The sequence below is a fragment of the Neoarius graeffei genome, chromosome 19, assembly GCF_027579695.1.
Source record: "Neoarius graeffei isolate fNeoGra1 chromosome 19, fNeoGra1.pri, whole genome shotgun sequence".
In the NCBI taxonomy this organism is placed as follows: domain Eukaryota; kingdom Metazoa; phylum Chordata; class Actinopteri; order Siluriformes; family Ariidae; genus Neoarius; species Neoarius graeffei.
The window spans coordinates 48,919,050-48,943,810 of NC_083587.1; the positions used below are offsets into that span (position 1 = coordinate 48,919,050).

Here is a 24,761-nt window from a genome sequence, read left to right on the forward strand (position 1 = left end):
ACACACCGTGTCATGGTATGAGAGGGTTTGAAATTAAACAAGTAGTTCACAAAGTCTATCAGTAAAACAGCATGGCGCATAAGGTTCACGAACACCGTTTCGAGCTTTGGCCAATCAGTGCACAGGAATGCAATCACATGATTTTCAATCATGGAGGCACCGGCGGAGTAGACGAACTTTTTTTTTCAGCTCGATTCAGAAAATCAGCAGCAGTGGACACGAATATTGATCTGAAGTTGCTGAAATGTTGTTTCAGGAAACATTTATTGTTTTGTGATCAAACAGAGACCGACAGACTGCATGTGGAGTGAACCATTCATGAATTACAGCTTTGGGGATTTTTCCGTGTCCGAACTTGTAGGAAAAGAAGACCGAGGAGGATTGTGTATTGGGGCATGTAGCGACTGTGACCAAGCGAGGTCGTTAAAAATGAGAGCAAAGTGTAGACCCTGGCAAACAAAGTGCTCAGTGCTCACTGAACTGAAATGCTGTCACGTGGGGCGGCACGCTCACTTCACTCCTGCATGCTCTCAAATGCTTTTGTGTGCACACAATTCACAACCTAATGCTCATTATAATGAGCAGGCTTGCTGCATGCTTAGTCAGCTATTTTCGCATGAAGAATTAACGATACTATTCATACGTTTGTATTTCATATCGATCTGCTTGCTCAGTTAATTTTACTTTAAAATTCTCAAGATGCTAAAGTTGAGCGATCGAAATATGAATTAAAGCTTGAATTCTCTTGATAGGTTTGATCAAGGTGCGAAGTAATCCATTTGCTCAAATTCAGTTAAATGATGACGAGCTATAGCTAAATTAGTAGCTTGCTAACTAGTAACCAGTGTTGTAGTCGAGTCACTAAGGCTACATCCACACGACAACGGCAACGAGATTTTTTTTTTTTAAATATCACGTCCACATGGGCAACGGATCAGTAAAATATCAGGTTCATATGGCAATGCAACGCTTGCTGAAAACGATGCAATACACATGCCACACCACTACGTGCGCTGTAAGACGGTCCCATCGGAGACACCAGAACAGTAGAAGTAGACGCATGCGCAGTGACTATCCCTGTCACTCGCACACACTTTCTCACTCCCTATCCTATGGATATAGTCCCTTTAAATCACGTGCTCGTTTTTTGAATGGAGACGCGGAAAGAGGAATGAACGGGGGTAGATGGAAGCCGGTACACCAACATTCTGATATCCTCCAGAATTCTTTAATGGTCTGGAATAAACATCTGAAGAGGTGAGATCGCTCCTTTTTTTTTTTACCCTATTTTTGCTGGCGGGATTGACTCTGCCCTAAGGGCTATTCTCTCTCTCTCTCTCTCTCACTTTGCACCATTACACAATAAATATTCACAGTGAAAATATTTTGTAAGCGCGTTTTATGAACCAAGTTATAGGATTTGTTGACAACTCGCATCGAGTTTGTTACACTTCTACCCAGCGTGAAGCACTGACAGTCATGTGGTTGTGACGTAATCGTAAACAAATCCGTTCTACTCATCAGACGACTTTGCAACGGCTCCGTTGCCAGATTTTTTCACTCTGGAACCCATTCTCAAAAGATTTCGTTTTGGGGCACCCAAAACGCCAGTGCCATGTGGACGCCAGGCCGAAACGATAAACAATTTTATCAGATTCACCTGAATCCGTTGCCGTGTGGACAGAGCCTAAGTCTCAAGTCTCCAGTGTTCAAGTCCGAGTCATTAAAGAAAATTTCGAGTCAAGTCCCAGAACAAGACTCCAACTGCACCGTTTGACGGTGGCTGTTTCAGCGCCATTAACATTAGCTTGTTCCTGAACATGACGTATGAACAGGTGAATGTGCTTCTCTTTATCAGGGAGTGTCAAGTATTCTGTCAGAGATGGTTGGGAGACGGATGTAAGTGCAGAAGGTGTGTTTATTAATACAAGTGAAGACGGTAAACAATCCAGAACGGCAGGCAAAATTGTAAAACGGTGAAACAGGCAATAGGTCGAGCGAGGCGCAAACAGACTATCGTAGACTCGGCAGGATCAAAGACGAGAAACAGGAAATCAGGGATCAGGAAACCAAACAAGGCTCGGTAATGTCAGCAATGCAACTCAATACTTCGCAAAGTAAGTGTGTTTTCACAGTTTTTATATCGGTGTGCTGATTGCGCCTTAATCCTGTGCAGATATGAGTCGTTTACAGTGTGCGCAAGAGTCCGCTTGGAGCGCGCCCGAGAGTCTATCTGATGCGCAGGTGTGACACTTTTGCACAAAATTAGTCCAAAAATTAATGTAGATATAAATATCTTATGCCATGTTACAAAAAAATAAAGAGTCCGAGTCTCCAATTTACGAGTCCGAATGCAGTTAATGCACGAGTCCGAGTCATCAGTGCTCAAGTTTAAGTCTCAAGTCCTTAAAATTAGGGCGCGAGTCGGACTCGAGTACTACAAGCTACTCCTTTGCACTGCTTGTACAACTTTTGTAATATATATTAAGCCTTTAATTATGAGTGGGTATCCTAAAAAGTGAGAACAGTCAAACTTCCAACAACTGTAAAATCACTTTGGTCCGTCATGTGTGCATTAACTAAAATCCAAATGTCAGCCAGTGACAGATGTGGGAGTTGTGACCAGTAGCTAAGTGTTTCCCCCCCCGACCCTGAACAGAGGGCCATTTCCCATTTTCCACACACTTACCTATAAAGAGCCTGATGGCATTAACACACTATCCCTAGAGTGAGAGATGCACACTAACACCAGCTGTCTTGTATATCAATTTGTGTGTGTGTACACGCATGAGCAAGTGACCTTTGTCTTCCAGAGGAAGTATGGGAGATTGAAGGCTGTCTGTTCTTCTTTGGAACAAAGGGTTACCAGTCATGTGTGTGATGAAATGGAAGTGTGGAATGTACTCGGGGACCTTCTTTTCTGCAGCAGGTTCCTTCAAAGCAGTGTTTTGTTTTTTGTTTTTTTCCCCCTGCATAGGCTTTACTGTGAAGTTGATCTCGTCATTGCTGTTTTACTGGTTTCTAAGGGAACCATGCAGAAACGAACATCCAGAACATGGATCACTTTTCTGGAGAAGCCATTTAGAACAAAGAGAGTGGGGCCTCTTTCGTGTCCATGGTCTATCCATGTAGCCTGTGTGTTTAAGTTCTTGTACTTGTGCTACAGATGTTAAAATAAGCCCTGATATTTGCTTGGATTGTAAACTTGCATGTATTCAAATAATTAAATATTAAATTTGGACAAGGGAAAGAATAATTTTCACTGACCTCGAGAGAGCACTTTGGGCAATTTTAAGGTTATTTAAAGATATTTCTGAAAGCTGTGCTTTCAAATGCATCTTCAATGGGACAACAGGGCCAGATCTGAATTTTTGCTGCTCAGCGATAAACGACGACCCGATTGAAAATTTCCGTCACTAAATATTATACTGTTTGGCACAGTGTTGTGCAGTTTTGTTTTGTAACCATGAAGAAAATCGGTTTCACAGTCAGTCAGTGCGTTTACATGCACATCCAAACTGTCGGTAATCGAGCTAAGGGTCCCAGCAGGGGTGCCAGAGAAATCCAATCCTACATGCACACAAGGAAATTGAGCTATTGTGTGAGGTACATTGTGCACCCGAGCCACAGGTGGCGCTACACGCCCCATCGTGTTGGTACACTTCTGGTTGTCGTCATGAAGAAGAGCTATTCAAGAGTATAAACAAAGTTCTCCTTGTTCCTCCTGACCTCTTGTGCTGCTCGCTACTACTACTGTTGTCATGCCGACCGAGGCTATTGTGTTTCCCGCTTGTGGTCTCGTCACTCGTCACTTCCGGAAGGGGCAGTGCTGAAGTAAGTAGCTCGACTACGTAGCTCGATAGGGTTTACATGCACTAAGTAGCTCGGCTACAATCGCATAATCTAGGTCGCGTAGCTCGATTACGAGAAATCCAGTTCGGTTCGATTTCAGCCGAGCTAAGGTGTTTCCATGGCATTTAGAACTTTGATTTCAGTCGAGCTACGGCAGAAATTAGATTTTCTCTATGTGCATGTAAATGCACTGAGTGTGTTAGCAGGCTTTTTCTCCCCCATCATTCACAGTGACGACAATCAATCATGGGCATCTTTGAGCTCATGTATGTGGAAGAGGGCAGATAGAGCATTCCTCCAAGCGTGTTACGCTGCTGGGGGTGGACTGGGAATTAGCAGGATACTAAATTGGGGAGAAATTTGGAGGGCGGGTATTGGAGGGACGCTTGCATTCCCCTCCCTCATGATTTTATCTTGAACCATACTACACTAACTGCCAGTTCTTGGCATATGTTAAAGTGCATATTCTGGACCAATTTCGGTTTTTTTTTTGTTTTTTTTTTTATATGAAAGTATGTCCCTTTACACACTCATCCAGAAGGGTAATTTTGCACAAGGCCATCTGTCTACAGCAGAAAAAAATAAAATATCAAAACGCGTCTGGAAAAATCCCGAGGGAGTCTGGAGCCAGATTCGTGACGTCACCTGCGGAAGCGCCAGCAGGCTGTGCGAGCTTTGCACGGTTTCAGTGCACAGCCTGTGTAGTCCAAGCGCTCCCATTTCTCTATCATTGTCCGGTCTTTTGGGAAACGATGAGTACTAATCCCATCATGATTGGTGTTGCTACACCCTCCTACGATACATCTGTTAACCATTTTAATAATTACGTGATAACGTTGAAGAAATTTGCAGAAAACCACCAGGTCGTTTCCTCATAAACAAACCAGTGCTGATGTAGGATTCAGAAGGAGGCGTCCCACACGCGACGTCACGAAAATCAGTGTTTGCCGGGAAATCCAAACGGCAAGTTTTTTCAGAGGCGGACCAATTCGCCTCAAATGGCTTGATTTCAACTGAATTTTTCTGGTATTGCGCAAGGTAAAAAAAAAATTGCACAAAATGCAAAATGTGACAGATATTTGACCAAAGTACATTGATCTTGCTCCTGAATTTACCCATGATATGCATTTTAATGTTCCTACTGATGCGTTTGCACCAGAGGTGGACAAAGTACCCAACTTCATTATTTAAGTCAAAGTACAGATCCCACTGGTCAAATGTTACTCCGATACAAGTGAAAGTTGTACAGTCAAATTTTTACTTAAGTTAAAGTACTAAAATACTTGCGTTTAAAAATACTTAAGTATTAAAAGTACATTTTCTGTCAACACATCGTTGTATTTTTGCCACGACGCTTACAAAACCTAATGCCTCTGAAGCAACCGACTGGATTTACTGACTAGCTTGTAGAACCTGTAGAATAAACACCTGATAGAATGTTACAAAATATTTCACAGTATTTCTTCAGTTGACACCCATGCTTCCGCTATAAAAGACTGTGTAATTTCAGTTAAAAAAGGCCCCAAATCAACTCTGATTGGCATTAAAATCAAATTCAAACATATTGATATTTCAGGTTGTGGTAGCAGAAATGGATACATCTCATTTACTTAACAACCATAACCTTATTTAACCTTATTTAACATAACCTATACACTACAATCATAGCATTACAACCGTACTGGTAATGTTACAGTAGTTTAAGTTAGTGCTAACTTACAACCAAGCAGAATCATCAGTAAGATGCTAGCTCGTTTTTCTCTTTGGCTACTGGTAAAAAAATAAATAAATAATATGTTGTAGCTGTAGTTATTATGCAAGGTCACAAAAGCTACAATATTAACGTTACCAAAGACAGAAATGGGAATTCACAAAATGAACACATGCTGTGGATTGTTTTTCATGATGCCAGCAGTTATTTGTTTGTTTGTTTGTTTGTTTGTTTGTTTGTTTGTTTGTTTGTTTGTTTGTTTGTTTGTTTTTTAGGCAAACAAAGCAAACATTTAAAGTATTTAATCCTTTCAGAAAACTGAAACATGGGTTCTAGGTGTGGCCATGGGCGCGTGCATTCCCCAGAAGAACCGCCTCCTTCCATTCTGCCATCAACTCATGTTCAAATAATACTGCTGAGAAATCATCGAACTTGATCTTATCCAGTCTCCGGACATGACGTGACCCTAGTGACATAATCGGCTGTCTCAGTGTCACCTGCGAAAAAAAAAAAATCATCACGTTTAAGAAAAGAAAAAAACATCCACTTTGAAAGCTGCTTCATAGTATCGAGGACCTTGATGGAAATGTAGTGGAGTGAAAAGAACAATATTTGTCTTTCAAATGTAGTGAAGTTAAAGTCATAAGTTTCCGAAAATATAATACTTAAGTAAAGTACAGATACTTAAAGTGTACTTAAGTACAGTACTCAAGTAAATGTACTTCGTTACTGTCCACCTCTGGTTTTCACACATAGTATTATCAGAAACAACATGCACAGAACATCGTATTGCTAACCAGAACTAAACAGAACTATCTGTTTTTGACGAAGCAGTACTGTATGCTGCAATGCTAGTTCATTTACTTTTACTGATGATGTAAAAGATATTTTATAGAAAAGTCATTTTCAAAATTAAGAAAGGAAGAACAATAAGGGGTTTCAGTCTTGTTTCCTTTTGGTGTTAACTGGGTAAAAATGTTTAACAGAGTTCAAAATTTCCAACCTAAGTAAAATTTTGGATTATCTAAGATTCTTGAAGGGGATTTTCCATCACTTACTTCTTCTTTCTTTTTATATCACTTCCTCTGTCTACACCGACCTAGTATATGAAAAAAAAAAAGATATGAAACAAATGCTGATTAGGTAGACAGACAAGAGGAAACTCTTGTCTGTCTACCTAATCAGCATTTGTTACATATCTTTTTTTTTTTTTCATACTGAAATGGGATTCAAACTCACAACCTTCTGATTCTTAACCCAACACCTTAACCATTATACCAGCAACGATTGCGATGGAAGGAGTTATATACAGGGTGTTTCAAAAGATTTGATATCATTTCACAGTCTAATAACTGCCAATTCTCGTTCAATTGACCTCAAATTTTAACAGCATGTGTGGAAACAGGTCAAAATTTTATGTTTTAATGTTTTTTGTTTTTATCTTTGTAGGTACAGAAATGCCATTCACTGGAAAAGAAAAGGCGTTTTGTGTGTTAAAGTACGCTCGAACACAGTCCAACAAGTCAAAAATTTGTGAAATCGTTCATGGAATCCACATACCTCTGAATTTCTCATTCACATTTTGAGGAATAAATCTTATATTGCTCAACATTAAGCCTATTCAGTTTCATTTGCCTAGACTATATAGTTTCTGGGATATTTACATCTCAAATAATATCAAATTTTTTTGAAACACCCTGTATAATTTGAATTTATGAATGAGTCCATTTTTATTGCATCATCAAGTTTAAAATTAAACCTTCCCAAATCCTAACCCTAGATATCGTACGTCTCCCTAATCGAAAGTCAAAGAGTCCCATATACGTTTTTTCGTACGTACGTCGGGGAGTGCCTGTTAGAGAGCACACTCCGTCTAGGCCGTCGGCATGGTGAGGTAGGATGGCCAGTTCCTTTCCTCGCCGCCTTTAACTTCCCCAGTGTTTCCACCAGGTCCCCCTTCACTGCTGGGTGGACAGGAGGCGAGCCCCAGATCACCGTCCGAGGCGAGGCTCGAACCAGGGACCATTCGCTTGGCGGTCAAGCGCTCTAACCACTTGGCCACCTCACCTCGTCTCCCTAATACAAGTAGCAAATTATGAACAGAGTTAAAATTCTAACCTAGGTTGAAGAATTCCACCTGACCTTATATACACACACACACACACACACACACACACAAATTCTTATATTTTTACAACTTGTATGTTTTAAAAATCATCAGTCAATACCATGAAAGCATGATATTTTCAGAAGAAATTGCAATAACATAATTCTAAACCATAACTCCCCCAAATGAGAGCGTGCTCAGATACCATCAGTTTCTTTTATTCATTTATTGCATCTCTTTTTTTTTTTTTTTTTTATCTTAACCACATATTAAAACCTTTCTTTCTGTCTTTTTTTTTGTTGCAATTCAGTTTTCTTGTGTGTAATTAAAAGAAAAAAGCAGCTGGATGTTTGTGTCTAATGCAAGTGAGCCATTTTGTTTTCTACAATCCCATATTTGTGCAGACTCACTGAGGAAAGATTCGCGATTGTTGGTCAGATCTTCATCTTAATCCTCATGAGTGGTGCTCGAGTCAATTTCCTGGTGAAATAGTTTCCTAATCCATGCAATAATCAGTCACGAGTTCTGCTGTCATAATCATGCCAAGGCCAATGTTTCACTTACTGTATAGTTTGGTCTTTGGTCTATAGTTTGGTCCTTTTTTTTTTTTTTTTTTTGCTACTTGTCTTGCGACCTTCGTTAACACTACAGTCATGCACATCACCAGTTATTCAGCTAAATACAAGGTTTATCATCCAGACCAATCAGTTCACTACAAATGCATTGCTTTTTTTTTTTTCTTTTTGGTTGGAATCTTGATACTTATCCGAATCTCTTTAAATTCTAAATAGTTGGCTGTACAAAAGGGACTTTCGCCAGCAACAAATATGTACAACAACTTTATATAAAGTTCCAAATAAATTAGTTACACTGAGGTCAAAGCTGACTAAATTTTTGGACCGGAGTGTAAGCCAGCCTTATCCTTCAGGAAGCATGAGCTTTAATTTGTTATGGCTTCTAAGAAAATTCATGAGCACTTTAGACACTACCCCAAATAAAGCAAAGAATTTTCTGATGTCATTCTTACACCTCCCTGTTTTTCCATTCGGCTGCAACCTGATTTGGACATTAATCCTTAGAGCAGGTGTTTACACATTGTGTCCGAGAGAGAGAGATAATGTCCCCACCTTGTCGTTTTCCATGTTGAGTTTAGGCAAATGAAGACGCTCGGAGTCGATGGCAAAAGCAGCCGCCTTTCTTTTCCTAGAAGGATGGGTCGAGGAGAGGTTATAGGGCCCATAGAGAATATTTAGAATGTTTGTTAATCACCCACTCGTGTTTAGAAGGCTGAAGGAAGAGCCGTTACTTAAAGGCCAAGAGAAATGTACCCCTTTCCCTCTTGGATAATAATAGTACAAGTCCCGACAATGAAAACTTAGCGTTGAAACCCATGTCGTAAATGTTGAACATTCAGAATTTGTCGAGTTTAAATTTCCCGCCAAGGGAATCCCGGTACCAACGTCGCCATTATTAGCTGGCTTTCACGTGACGTCAGGAGCATGAGTGGTTTTACCTACGGTTTTTCCACTTGCGTCCACACAGTGTAGCTTCTGTCCGACTCTCTGCTAGATTACATTCATTTTGACGGAAACTTGCGACAGAACACGACGTAGAAATCGTTACACTACAATCTACGACTGTTATGGAGAAGAAGGGGGAGAGGGAAAAAAAGGGAAAGCGCCCAGAAAGGAATGTATCACTGCCGGTTGCAGCAGCAGCACAAATGCCGTGGAGGGAGTGGCCCTGTTCCTTTTCCTGAAAGATAATCACGAATGAGTCAAAAATTTGCTACAATGAACTGCAAAGCATTTTGTTTCCAACATAATATACAATTAATATAATGTACAATTTATTTAGCGCCTATACAAATATGCTGTAAGCGCTTTACAATCACAAACATACTGTAATACTACTAACTTGAGGAATGCATCTTCAACTTCCAGTCATCCAACACCACCACCACCCGTCACGCATTTACTAGACGGTCTGCTGCTGGCGGTAGACTATGCACAGCCACGGAAAAGTTGAACTGAAGGCTGTCAGCTGCAGTGGCGGCTGGTAGTCTTTCAAACAGGGGAGGCTGTCGGTTATGATATTTCCAGATTTTAAAAGAAAAAACACATCAATTTTGCCCATACTCTTGCCTCTGATCTGGCTGATTGTTGGCAGGGTCACAAACTGTGAAATAACAGGTTCTTTTGGCCCATTAGCCTACTGTCCACTATACATGATGGTGGTGTTGGGGGGGTATATTTTAACATTTTATATTTTAAAATTGTGGCATGTTGTTTAAAAATTGATCTCGGCTGTGTTTTTGTTTAAAAATGTTTTCCAAATTGTAGCGGTGTTTAATTCATATCCAGAAAAACATATTCCAATATAATATACTCAGCATAAACATTTTAAATAGATTCTATATTTTTGGTCCATCCATGACATATTACTAAAGTAGCCTGTTTACTGTTGTTGATGTGGGTCACTTGCTGTTAGCCAATTCACTTTCTCGTACCAGGAGAGCTGAAAGGAACGAGTATTATTCCCTACCTTTTTCACCAAGTCAATTTGAGGCGTTGGTCTACCCTGCTCTTTAATTTTAATTTTTTCCTCGAAAGGAAGACTGGCAAATGGCTTCACCAAAATTAAATCAGCAATGCTTGGCATCCGTGCGCAGCTTTCTTGCTAGCTGACTAGCCCCTTCAAGTTCAAGTTCAGTCACTCAAATAAACGACATTTCTGGAACTAAGATAGCAAACTTGACAACACTATATTTACACTTTATTTACAGTGAAAATATATACAAACTAAAAAAGCTGGTAGAAACCATATGTAATGAATGAAATCGAAATGTAAGCTGATCTCTTACAATACACCACAGCACTTGCGAATCCGCATGGGACTGAACTTATGTTGCCAGATACTGCTGACGTTATCCAGCCCAAAATATGTTCAAAACCAGGGCTTTGAACCGGAATTTTTTTCCTATTGGTTCGTTCCGAACAGAAACGGAATTTTAACGTTTCCGGTTTTGGGTTCCACCATTAAATAGACGTTCCCGAACCGGTTAGAACAAAAAAATTTCGTTCCCGGAACGGTTAATTACGTTCCCTGTCAGCTGTTTAACAAATGGCTATAAAATTATGTCTCCGTCTCATCCAGCTTAAGCAAATGTAGGCTAATTCTATTACAACCTTCATTAAATAAGACAAGAAATAATTCAAAACAATTATTATTTCAAATGTTGGCGATTTGGATTCTCAGTATGTCTTCCCATCTACACAAACAGAAAAAGTGCCAAAAATGAAAGAGAATTCGTTTAGTGTGTTACCAAAGGCTAGTCAGGCCCTATAGAGGGCTACCGCATGACGTCACCGCGCCGCGAGATTTTGTTAGGCGCCATATTGGAAGACCAAGTACACATCTATGCAAGTACATACATACATAAAACACACTACACCTGAAATGTAGCCAGGGCCGGTTCTGCCCTAATCTGGACCCGGGTGCAACATCGCGCAACCCCCCCCCCCCCCCCCCCCCCCCCCAAAAAAAACACCAGTCTAAATCAGGACAACCATCACATAACTATAACTATAAACATTTTATATCAACTATTTTAACTAAATGGGCTATAATAAATAAGGCTGCAGGCAGCCACGGCGGGCTGCCTCAGAAAAGTAACCATTCAATGACAACTGAAGGCCTGCAGCCACGGCGGGCTGCCTTAAAAAGTAACCATTTGTCCTACCTTAAAACTCGTTTTGCATTTTCTGCCTCCTTTTTTGTATTTTTGACCCTCCGTTTATTTTCTTTCCTTTTCTGAAAACCCGATTTGTGTCCAGACATTTTGTTCTGCTACCAACGAACTAACTCGTCAGGTCTCATCTCTCGAGCCCGCGATGATTCCTGTGGGAAGGGCAACAACTGATACATTTTTACAAACAGCCAATAGGGAGGTTGCATCGTTCAGGCTCTTCTTTGCTCAGACACTCAGTAATGCATTTACTCACTAGCAGTCCACCTTCCCGCTCTCTCCATTCAGTCAGCGAACGTCACACAGGAAGTGAACCCCAGCGGGTCATAGAAACTTGCGCAGGAGAAGAATGACTATTTGTAGGCTACGGAAACTTTGAGGAACGAAATAAAAACCGGTATTAACCGGTTACCATTATTTTTAATAAGCGTTTCTGTTCCGGAACATAAAAAATAATAAAGTTTCTGGTTTCGTTTCTGTTCCATGTGAAATAGAAAAAGTTCCCGGTTTTCGTTTTAGTTCCTTGAACCGGTTCAAAGCCCTGTTCAAAACCCGCCAAAATGCATTTAAAACCACCCAATTGGGCGGGAAATCGCCCAATCTGGCAACACTGTCCGCTGCCTGTCTATAGTTGAAACAAGCTGTCAATCAAAGAAAATATCCGGCCGCTTTCACCAATCACCAGTCTCCTCGCGGAAACTGCCATGTCCCTCCCATGTGAGGCTCGGAGTCCGTGGGCGGGCATTTTCGCAGTATTTGTCCAATAACTGTCTTGCATTTTGAGATTGAAAAGCGCATAGCTCCTAAATGCCGTTGAAGTCCATTGAGGCTGGGAGTCCGAGAGACTCCGTGGGCGGGCATTTTCTCAGTATTTGTCCAATAATCGTCTTGCATTTTGAGATTGACAAGCACATAGCTCCCAATCCACTGAGGCTGGGCTGCATTGCGCTGTCATGAGGGGGAAAACTCACGTGCACATTAGGCAAACTGGGGAAAGTTATAACGGAATGATTTCGCACTGTAGTTGGGTTGAGCACATATATTTCTATGATTCTGGATCTGAAATAGCAATGTTATAAGGTTGGCTATAACATAAGCCTAGCGCAATTCATCCTACACGATGTTCGTCATTTTTAGAGGAGGCTGAGCCTCCCTCGTTGTCTTTGAGCAATCGCCCATGGTCAGCTGTCGCTGTACTCGGCTAGCATATTATCTTAGTCTTTTTTTTTTTTTTTAAGTCTCTTCTATTTCTAAGAATGTTTTGGAAAGCTTACCATTCCATATTTGCAAGTCGGTCTTCATGATCGTCCTCAGGTTCATCAAGGTCACCATCACTGACCCCACTCTCATGGGACAATTCTGGCTCAAATCAGTACAGTTCGATACCTCTCTCTTCTCTGTCGCTGGCCACTTCTTCTGTCAGTACGTCGTCATCAACTTGAACTGACGAAAAACTACTAAAACCTGAAGCTTCTCCCTCACTAAGTTCCTGCTCGCTTTGGTCGCTCATGTTGTTGTTTGTGGCGGACACAGACCCGGGACGTCACGCGGCTCCCGTCTGCGACTTCCAGGTGCTTGGCGGGCGGTTCTAAAAGGGCTAAATTTACTCGGCTTTTGTCTGCAAATATATCCGCTAGCGTACGGTTTTGAGAATAGTTGCCTCTGTCTCCAGGGACTCAATAAACCTCGTCAAATTTAACTGCTATTCTGTTTTAGCACAAGAAAAAAAAATGCATTTCTCTTGGCCTTTAAATGTGTATATCATCTTTGCAAAAGAAAATCTTCAAAAGGTGAATAATGAGCATGTGCGTGTTTATCTGCACACCCAGTGCCCATTTACCACTCCATTTTACTGAACAGCATTTGTTTGTTTTATTTATATTTACTGAGTGACTTGCGTATTGACTGACTGACTTAGATATTTACTGATTCATTGAATGACTGCTTGTTTGATTTCTGTCCTCACTGACTTATTTACTTTCAAATATATTTATGGGCACACTCACTGACTTTCATATTCCATCCATCCATCCATCCATGATCCATAGCCACTTATCCTGTGCAGGGTTGCGGGCAAGCTGGAGCCTATCCCAGCTGACTACGGGCGAAAGGCGGGGTACACCCTGGACAAGTCGCCAGGTCATCACAGGGCTGACACATAGACACAGACAACCATTCACACTCACATTCACACCTACGGTCAATTTAGAGTCACCAGTTAACCTAACCTGCATGTCTTTGGACTGTGGGGGAAATCAGAGGAAAGGCCCCCATCGGCCACTGGGCTCGAACCCAGAACCTTCTTGCTGTGAGGCGACAGCGCTAACCACTACACCGCCATGCCGCCCGCTTTCATATTCATTTATGGTGTATACGTACCGACTGGGTGGCACGGTGGTGTAGTGGTTAGCGCTGTCGCCTCACAGCAAGAAGGTCCTGGGTTCGAGCCCCGTGGCCGGCGAGGGCCTTTCTGTGCGGAATTTTTGTCTTATTAACGTCAAGAAACAAATTAAAAGAGGCCAGTGATGCAATGACTGTCAAGAGCAGCTATAAAGTAAGTGATAACAGGAACGAACTTGTTTTGTAGACATTCCACAACATTTAATATAATTATATATATGGATAATAACGGTACAGTGGGAGTGGTTAGCGCTGTTGCCTCACAGCAAGAAGGTTCTGGGTTCGAGCCCAGCGGCCGACGAGGGCCTTTCTGTGCGGAGTTTGCATGTTCTCCCCGTGTCCGCGTGGGTTTCCTCCGGGTGCTCCGGTTTCCCCCACAGTCCAAAGACATGCAGGTTAGGTTAACTGGTGACTCTAAATTGGCCGTAGGTGTGAATGTGAGTGTGAATGGTTGTCTGTGTCTATGTGTCAGCCCTGTGATGACCTGGCGACTTGTCCAGGGTGTACCCTGCCTCTCGCCCGTAGTCAGCTGGGATAGGCTCCAGCTTGCCTGCGACCCTGTAGAACAGGATAAAGCGGCTAGAGATAATGAGATGAGATGAGACGTACCGACTGACTGACGTCTATCTGAAATCTTGTAATGTAAAATCTGAAACTGTACATGTTGAGTGATCATCATCATCATAGATAATGTGTGTTGAGGTAAAATATATTTTCCAAGTGTTATATATTCTGACTTTTTGTACCTCAATGTGCAGTCCAGACCTACACAAAAGAAAAAAAAAACATGCCATCTAAGTGATGCTTCACGTTCACTGATGCAGTGTGTCCTTGTTTTACCTACTAAGCACCAAACACGGCGTGTTTTCCCTCAGTATGTTCGTAATTATATTCTTAGCAGAGCGCGTTGGCTGTACTGAGAAATTACACAGGTCAAAATGCAACCGAACTAAAATTGTTCCCAGTTGAGTATTTTTCAAACGAGTCCTTGATGGACTGCGAGTGTGTTTCGGGAGGGTTTAAATAGCACGACTGAAGACGACGATCAGACCTCGGATTTAAGTCTTCTCAGGTCACCGAACATCTCATCTCGCCGATGTTGATATCCACACCATTCAAACCAGCCCTGGCCATGGCATGAAACAATCCCCACACACTCGGCGTCCATGACGCAGCGCATGCATATGATCCTTGTGATGTTGCATGGAAGGCATTTTAAGCATGCACGCTGACTAAAATATCCTCATATGTTTTTAATACAATCAGCATAAATCACACACCTTAGTAATGGTTTTCAGTGATGAAGGATCAGTTGGTCATACACACAAGCAGCATTGCACACATGGTCACCATGGCATAGTGTAGGTTGGGTTCCAGTCTGGCAATGAGAGGCCTTCCATATGGAAGCCATCGAGCACCTCAGGTCTCATGATGTCATTGCAGGGGGCCAGGTCTCTAATGAGAGGCAGACGCACAGACTGACACTTAAACATTGACCCAGAAATCAAACACTACCTTCCGACCATGGCTTTCCTCTTCCTGCTTATAGCAATCTGCTGGTCTGGACTGCGCTTTCTGCCCAACACGAGTGCTTATTGGGTGAATTATACAGTATGGGTATGTGCTTGGCATATGCTTCAACTCTTTGGTGATCTCTTACTTACTGGCACTCAGTAAGCCTGACTGGCATGACCATATGCGGTTTCTGCGCGATCAAAGTAATGACTTTTGTTCTAAATTTAAATTTCACCATGTTTCCCTGGCTCGACAACTAAAATTACGTTTGTCTTGCCAAAGCGTATTTTATGTACAAGTAAAGAAATAAGGAAGGTTTTTCCAGGCCATGTCATATCCATGTTACGTGTTAAAAATCCATCCATTCGGGGGCGTCGTGGCTCAGGTGGATAAGGCGCCATACCATAAATCCGGGGACCCGGGTTCGATTCCGACCCGAGGTCATTTCCCGATCCCTCCCCGTCTCTCTCTCCCGCTCATTTCCTGTCTCTACACTGTCCTATCCAATAAAGGTGCAAAAAGCCCAAAAAAAATCTTTAAAAAAAAAAAAATACATCCATTCGTTATCTCTAGCCGCTTTATCCTGTTCTACAGGGTCGCAGGCAAGCTGGAGCCTATCCCAGCTGACTACGGGCGAAAGGCGGGGTACACCCTGGACAAGTCGCCAGGTCATCACAGGGCTGACACATAGACACAGACAACCATTCACACTCACATTCACACCTACGGTCAATTTAGAGTCACCAGTTAACCTAACCTGCATGTCTTTGGACTGTGGGGGAAACCGTAGCACCCGGAGGAAACCCACGCGGACACGGGGAGAACATGCAAACTCCGCACAGAAAGGCCCTCGTCGGCCGCTGGGCTCGAACCCAGAACCTTCTTGCTGTGAGGCAACAGCGCTAACCACTCCACCACTGTATCGTTATTATCCCTATATATAATTATATTAAATGTTGTGGAATGTCTACAAAACAAGTTGGTTCCTGTTATCACTTACTTTATAGCTGCTCTTGACAGTCATTGCATCACTGGCCTCTTTTAATTTGTTTCTTGACGTTAATAAGACAAAAATTCAGTTTGTTTTGTTACCAAGAAACTGGAAAGCTGGCCACCACCGTGCCGCCCCTTGTGTTAAAAATAAATTAATTGGAGCGTCGTGGCTCAGGTGGATGGGGCGCTGTGCCGTGGATCCGGGGACCCGGGTTCGGTTCCGACCCGGGGTCATTTCCTGATCCCTCCCCATCTCTCTCCCACTCATTTCCTGTCTCTACACTGTCCTATCCAATAAAAAGGTGAAAAAAGCCCCCCAAAAATCTTTTTTAAAAATAATTAATTAATTAGTTAATTAATTAATAATAATAATAATAATATGCTGCCTAAATATCGTATCTTCTTTCAGCCTTGAAAGTGTCTGCTGTGCCTTGTTTCATGTTGTTAGCTATGTAAGGAATAAAACATGACCAGGCATGCTATTATTGGAATACATTCACAGCATATCACAAAGAGTTACTGTTACCACCCAGAGGTTATTTAGTTTCATGTCCCAAGTGTTTTATTTCTATTATACCACAGCTATTCACCATCAATTAAATTATCCATCCATCCATTATCCGTAGCCGCTTATCCTGTGCAGGGTCGAGGGCAAGCTGGAGCCTATCCCAGCTGACTACGGGCGAAAGGCGGGGTACACCCTGGACAAGTCGCCAGGTCATCACAGGGCTGACACATAGACACAGACAACCATTCACACTCACATTCACACCTACGGTCAATTTAGAGTCACCAGTTAACCTAACCTGCATGTCTTTGGACTGTGGGGGAAACCGGAGCACCCGGAGGAAACCCACGTGGACACGGGGAGAACATGCAAACTCCGCACAGAAAGGCCCTCGCCGACCACTGGGCCCGAACTCAGAACCTTCTTGCTGTGAGGCGACAGCGCTAACCACTACACCACCGTGTCATTATTATCTGTATATATAAAATTATATTAAATGTTGTGGAATGTCTACAAAACAAGTTCGTTCCTGTTATCACTTACTTTATAGCTGCTCTTGACAGTCATTGCATCACTGGCCTCTTTTAATTTGTTTCTTGAAGTTAATAAGACAAAAATTCAGTTTGTTTTGTTACCGAGAAACTGGAAAGCTGGCCATCCTGAAAACTCTTTCATGGCTGAAAATGTTTTAAATTAAAACTTCACCTGTTACGAAGTATTTACACTAGAGACTCCTTCAGAAAATTACACATTTTATTTTACCTTCTATCCATTTGTTTTTATCCAATTATCTTAAATGTCATTGAATGTCCATGAAAGTAGTTAGTTCCTGTTATTAGACGTTCCCTCATCACTTTTTTTTTTAAATTCCTCTCTTAAAGTTTAGACAAAAAAAACCACAGCTTGTCATGTTACTGAAAAAAAAAAAACAGTCTGTCCGGGGGGCAAAACTGTCAGAGGTACAGTAGGAGTCCATTTCTGTCCTCCAAAGTACAACCTACAGTATACTAATATACCCCCTAGGGTTCATTATTGGACCTCAAGGTAGTTGTGTACCTTTTTAGGACCAGAGAGGTGCATATTTGTTCCCAAGCAGTATATAAAGGGTACAAATAAGTACTTTAGAGGGTACTGTCCCAGTGACAAGCCCTAAAGGTGCAATAATGTACTTTATTTTCTGAGTGTGTGGCTGTGAGAGTTACTGTTTCGGACTCTTACTGACTGTGACACTGACACTGGAGACTCCTTCCATAAATGTTAAACATCTCCATGCTTCCAAGCTTCACCATCTGTATGACCATACAGAATGTTGTGGGTTTTTTTTTTTGATAAATTGCTCCAGCTTTTTTAATCCATGAAAGGGAACAATGAAAGGGAAGTCTTAAATCAGATTTTGAGCTGAAAAATCTCATCTCATTATCTGTAGCCACTTTATCCTGTTCGACAGGGTCGCAGGCAAGCTGGAGCCTATCCCAGCTGACTACGGGCGAAAGGCGGGGTACACCCTGGACGAGTCGCCGGGTCATCGCTGGGCTGACACGTGGACACGGACAACCATTCACACTCACATTCACACCTACGCTCAATTTGGAGTTGTCAGCCTGGTATTATGTGGAGTGACTGTCATCCAGGTGACTGTGTAAATATTATAGAAACGATAACGTATTAGAATGAGCAGATTAATATAAATCTGTGATTTGTCTTGTAACTGGAACGACTGTCCGAGCGGCTGTTCTCGGAAATCGGAGCGTTATGCTATAAAGATAAAAAAATGTATATCTATTTCAGCTTTATAAAGTGAAAATGCTTCCGTTTTTACACTTTGACTGCATTATAATGTTGGAAACATCACTGTCTCTCTGCTTTTAGGTGAGTTATGTTGAGGGCACCGTTTTAGTTCTCGGCTTTGAGGATCCCATGGTGCGTACAGACGACACACCAATCAAGCGCTGCCTCCAGACAAAGTGGCCGTACATCGAGCTTCTGTGGACCACTGAGAGATCTCCTTCCCTCAATTAACCCCTTCTCCAACATCTCACCTCTCACTTCAGGACCCCTGCACGCTCTCCAAACCAGAATTTCAGGAGACTGGAACAGCACCTGAACTAAATACCCAAGAGAAACGATGCTGCCTGATTCGCATCGGCTCGCTTGCTCGAATCTTTATCACGTTTCATCCAGGTTGTATGTTTAAAAAAAAAAAAGGGGGGTGGGGTGTTTAATATTGGAAAACCCTTATATTAAAAAAAATGATTTTCAGATGATTTTCCGGAAGGTGTTAATATTTTCTGTTTGCAGATTTTCTACCAATTTTTCTGATTAATTTGTTTACAAGGATATAACAGAAAGGAAGTAAGTTTGATGAAGCAGGCAGACTGTGCTGATCAAATAAATGGCTAGATTCCTGTACAAATGTAGATTTGATGGCGGTAATTGTGTCCAAGGTTTAATCTGACCAAAGCCTCCTGGTGCTACAGGCCACATTCTGCAGTATTTACGTAACTTCGAGAAAAGAAATCTGGGCTCAGTTTAGACCAGTTTAGAAAGGAATGCACTACAACCCAAAAACAGGGCATAGGAAGACAGAAGAGGAGGCTAAGGAGACAGACGAGAAGGGTGGGGGTGAGACGGTATTGGGCGTGACTAAGCTGTTTTGTTTTTTCGCCACAGCAGAAACACCTATTTATTGTTCACAGCCTCTGAGGCAAAGGGACAAAAACATGTGCACACATTATTTATTCTGACAGATGATTCAGCAAAATAAACTTTTTATGTCTTCTTGCCTGGAGTAGTGTCTCTTTGTTGTGATTTTTTTTTTCTTTGTTTTTAGTGATACTATTGAGGTTTTTCACCCACGTGACCAAGTCATGTGATGCTGCCATTTTGGACGTCACGGCTCGAATCGGTTTGAAGGCGACAAACGAAAAACATAAAAGAAAAAGGAGCGAGATGCAGAAAACACCTTCACTATCCAGCGACGTAGGGCATTTACAGGGCGAGCAGAGGGAGAGGTATTTGCAAAAATTGAGGTTAGCAGGCTTAGAGAACGACGTTTACCTGCTTCCACCAGGATTGTTCACTGACGTACGGAAGTACGCGAAGCCCTCGTCTTTACCTGACTTCGGCCCACATGATCTGTATACCTATGTCTTTAAAAACCCATCGCCATACACAGGTATTGATCTGAAAGCGTATAAGAGTTTGGATGCCTACAAATATTTTGTGTCAGGCTGGGTAACATGCCTACATCAGCGGGTCGTCCCTGGAGCCGGTGGTCGCCATCTTATTACAGCTAAAGTTTGTTCACATTTTCATTTACTTTCGGTCCTCAGGATAAACAAAATGTTATTAAATGTCATTGAAATAACTTCTTAGTCTGTTGAGACATGGCCCGTTATAAATTTGCTGTTACCAGGCAATGACCAAGAACTGTATTATTAGGGTCGGTGTCTGTGTTGTAGCAGTGCACTAGCAGCTAGCTGTTAGCACTAGCTAATGTCAACAACATAGTAGCTAGTATGTTACTGTAGCAATGTTTACGTTCAGTCATTTGGATGACTGTTAAAACCTTTCAGTCTCAAGTTTTTCCTTTACTGTATTTACTAGTTTACTGTAATTATGATCCGGCAGCTATTTACACTGGATCCAGTGTAAATAGCTGCCGGAGCCAACGTCCGAGCTTGCCGGAGCTAGCGCGCTCGGGCAGGCTGGGAGCTAGCGCGCTTGGGCAAGCTGGGACGTCGGCTCCGGCAGCTATTTACACTGGATCCGGTGTAAATAGCTGCCGGATCATAATTACAGTAAACTAGTAAATACAGTAAAGGAAAAACTTGAGACCGAAAGGTTTTAACAGTCATCCAAATGACTGAACGTAAACATTGCTACAGTAACATACCAGCTACTGTTGTTGACATTAGCTAGCTTGACCTTCAAAATGGCGGACACCGGGGCGTCACGTGACCCTGTGACGTCAGGTGAAAAACCTCAATTACTACTACATTGACATTTCAGGAATTGCACCAGTGGCTGTAAGTATAAGATGGGTTTGTAATCAGTATGCAATTATTGTAATCATTCAAGGAATAAAATTTGACGGGACTTGATTTTCCAATAACAGTACATCCTGAAGTGTTGTATTACTGTTATACCGCATCAATTTGGCAGTGAATACAATTTTTGATTTGTTTCATTTATTTCAATTTGTCTAACTGCTCATTAGTGATACCGTACTATTGTTCATCCTTCGGGGTCGAAAATGACCATGACTTCAATTTGGTGGGTGTCGGTTGTGGGTCCGGAGGTGAACGATAAGGCCAATCCGGGCTTTGAAGGTATGCCTACATGTCAACTTTCCATGTGCCAAGGTTAAGTACCTTCACTATCTTTTTGTTGTATTTCGACCGCTGAGTGGGATCCCTGCCAGCCACAGTGTGCTGGCCAGGATGAGGTGAAGTAGGCTATGTTTGGGGCACCTGTTCTAGCCCCTTCCTCCATGGAGGTGAGCAGAGCGAATCCTAAACAGGACATCCAGGGGGCTGCCAAACTCCGCTGCTGCTTCATTCCAGCAGAAAGCAACTAAATGCCCTGGCCACCTGTGTGCAGGTTTGTGACTACAGCTTCCAGTGTTTCCACACCTGCTGCTTTGCCACTTGCCCATTGCCACAGGACTTGAATTTGAAGTCATGACTTGGATTAGAGCGAGGGAGAGTTGCGCAGCTGTCAGCCTCACTCTCTCATCCCAACCTAACTGGGTCCAGGGGCAAGACAGAATCAAGACAGCTGGAGCTAGGTCGGGATGCAGTGGATGGCCAACAGTGTTCTACGGTACATATTGCACTGTGCCCTGATCGTACTCCACAAACACTTTGCTGGGTCCACCTTCCTGCCCGTTGAACCACCAGGTGGTGGTCTCCTCTGCACAATCTGCCAAGTCTGGTCTTCAGTCGTGATCTTGACCAGGGGGAGCGAGGGGTTGCTCGTGCTTGCTCAAGGCACCACCCTAGGCTAGTTGAGGGAAGGAGACACATTACTACTCCATTGCATGGCGGTCAAGGACGGCACATGCCCACTGCCCTAAATGGTGATACTAATGAGGCTTCATTGACCCACGTGAGACAAGCCTGTTTATTTTCTCAACACTTGTTGAAATGATCTCGAAAAGTTTCATCCAGCTTGTTGATTTACTAATCTTAAAAAAGGTGGGGAAGTACCAACTCAGCCATACATGGGATCAGCTGATTTCTAGGTCACATGCACCATCCGGCGGTGGCCAGAGATGCCAAGCGTTAGATGTGATCAAGATGTCAGCTAAGAAAGACATCGAAACGTCATAAGTAAGTGAAAATTTCTTCAGTTGTGTATTATAACAACTTTTTTAAGACTTGTTGAAATGCTTTTTTTTTTTTTTTAAGTTATTCTATCAAATGCTAGCATTCACTAGCACTGCTCAATACTCCAAGGTAACTTGTAATACTTCGTGATCATAGATATTTTTACTTGAAGCCAATCCCTCATTCAGAATGGTCAATGTTCTTAGACCTTTTCACACTTGCTGAAGAAGTTTGACACCACAGGAAGACCCTGCGAGGCATATCATGTCTGTGCAAAAATGGAAAAGCTGTCCCAATATAGTCCTAGTCTCAGACACTCCGAGCATAAGAGATCTTTTATGCACTTTTCTGGTCACAACCTTCAGAATCTTTTGATCCCAGTGAGCCTTTTAGGAGAGGTATAGGATTGAAAAGGTCCACAAAATCTCATCTTTATTTATCTCTTTATTACAGAGATTAGTATAAGGCATCCAATCCCTCATTCAGACATATCATGAATGTTCGGAGTCCGTTTCTTTTTGAAGACTCATGGTGTCACAGGAAGCCACTGCGAGGATTTCTGTTTCTGTAGATCATTATATCAGCTTCTGAAGCCACAGCCTGTTCCATAGGGTTCAGTCTAACCATTAAAGTATTTTCCCTCGTCAGCTACATGTGTGACATATGGAACAGATCCCTCATGCGCCAAAGCGACTCACCCTCTGAAAAGCTGCATAATTGTGTCAAAGATATAAAACATAAAGTTTTCATCAAGCTCTCATATAAAGGAAGTTTTGGCACTACATCAAACATGACATTTGACTCACGTTCAGTGGTACAGTACGATGAATTCACAGGCCAGATTATAAAAGCTCAGGGTCTGTGCTGCACTTGTGCTTTCAGTATAATTTTTCTTCAGGGATTTTGTCCTCAGTTGCATTTTAACCTAATTGAAGAGAGAGATCTGAAATAGTGTACATATTTATAATTGACCAGGTACAGGTGACTACAGCATCCACAGCAGAACTAAAAATTAATGTTTCTACACTAGGGGTGTAACACAACACCAGCTGGATGTACCTGTATCTCTGGAACTTTCTAGCAAGATTTCTATCTTCTATTTAAAGGGGAACAGAGGGCAATATATAGAGTAAATATAACAATAAAACACACATTAACGAACCTTATTCAAGACTTACAAAAGTTTTTTGTTCTAAGGTTGGAAAGTTATAGTGTTTTGAAAGTAGCTCGAGCAAACTATTTCCGCAGTTTGAACAGCCCGCCATGATATTAATTTTATCCAATCAGAATGCACGTTCATTTTCTCTGCGTAACACTCATGACGTATGTATGTGCCCAGTTGTGTTGGCTCATTGAGGTTGGGAATAGCACGTGTGAAATACCTGTTTCTGCCTCTTGCGACGATTTCGCAAGTCCACGGGTGGCGCCTATCTCATTGCAGCAAATAAATTCTGCTGGACTCGTGAGCAACTCCATGTTACATTTTCCGCACGAGCACCACGCCGTGTCACCTGCACGCAGACGCTCTGCCCCACGCTCGCCATGCCCATGGTCAGCATCAGTCTCATCCAGGCCCCGCGCCAGGAACAGTTTACTAAGGGGGCAATTAGAAATCGCAAGGGGGCAAATATTTTTCATATAGTGTGTAGTAGTGATGGCGGTCTGACAACGTGTTTCAAACAATTAACTGCGCCAACCACAAAACCACGGCCCCGAAGGTTGCTTTAGTATGGGAAAATCATGTGACATATTACCAGGGCAGTTTTATCAACACCCCGTGCCCACCTGTTAACCCTCCCCTCCAATTTTCTCACAGACACGCGGTACAACCGGAAAGATGCCAAACATAAAACAACACACACAAACCTACAGGCAAGTCCTTTACATTTAAAATACATACAAATAGCTCCGCGGCATGAAAACAAAACGTCAATGCAAGTCTAAGGTACTTGGCTCGGCGGCCAAAATCATAATTTAAAAAAAAAATCAACAGACCCCGCGGCTGCACCAGTAATAGCCTTCCTGACTCGCACCGAGTCAACGCTAACCACTTAATCCGCGATCCCAGTTTAGGCGTGTAGGGGACTAAACACTCTGAAGTGATGAATTTTCACCCCCGCTGCATGGGGGGTGACGTCAACAACACACATTCTTACGCTATTTGCGCACAAAGCGGACCATATATGAACACATACACCGACATAAACGGAGATAAACTTAGCCTACAAAGAAAGAAAATGGATTCACAATATTGTGATTGAATTCGTTTAATTCGGTGGGGGAAAGACTACTCCCGTAAACTGACTGCATATTACAGGATATTGCAGAGACAGTGCACTTGTAAGTGTAGACTACATGTAAAACCCCCGCCCGCCCGCACGACCCCTCCCCTTGTCCTTATCACAGGTCTGTGTGTGCGCGGCTGTGTCAGCATTTCACACATACACCCACAATAACAATTAAGAAAACAATTAAGTGATCTGAGTCTCCGTTGAGGGGGCAGGGCTGTAGCCACAAGGGGGCGATGCCCCCTTTCGCCCCCCCCACGGCGCCGGGCCTGTTCTCATCCTCGCCGTCATCTGAGCTTTCTTCTCTTA

The 24,761-nt window shown here is 42.5% G+C and overlaps 1 protein-coding gene across 1 annotated transcript in view; it reads left to right on the forward strand.

Moving 5' to 3' along the window:
* mindy3 (MINDY lysine 48 deubiquitinase 3) overlaps positions 1-19,615 on the forward strand; it is a 175,754-nt gene extending 156,139 nt beyond the window's left edge. Inside the window, exon 15 of the mRNA XM_060900932.1 lies at positions 18,704-19,615. Coding sequence (XP_060756915.1) covers positions 18,704-18,853 — 150 coding nt within the window. The 3' untranslated portion in view covers positions 18,854-19,615. The remainder of the gene's footprint in view (positions 1-18,703) is intronic.
* Positions 19,616-24,761: the final 5,146 nt, after the last annotated feature.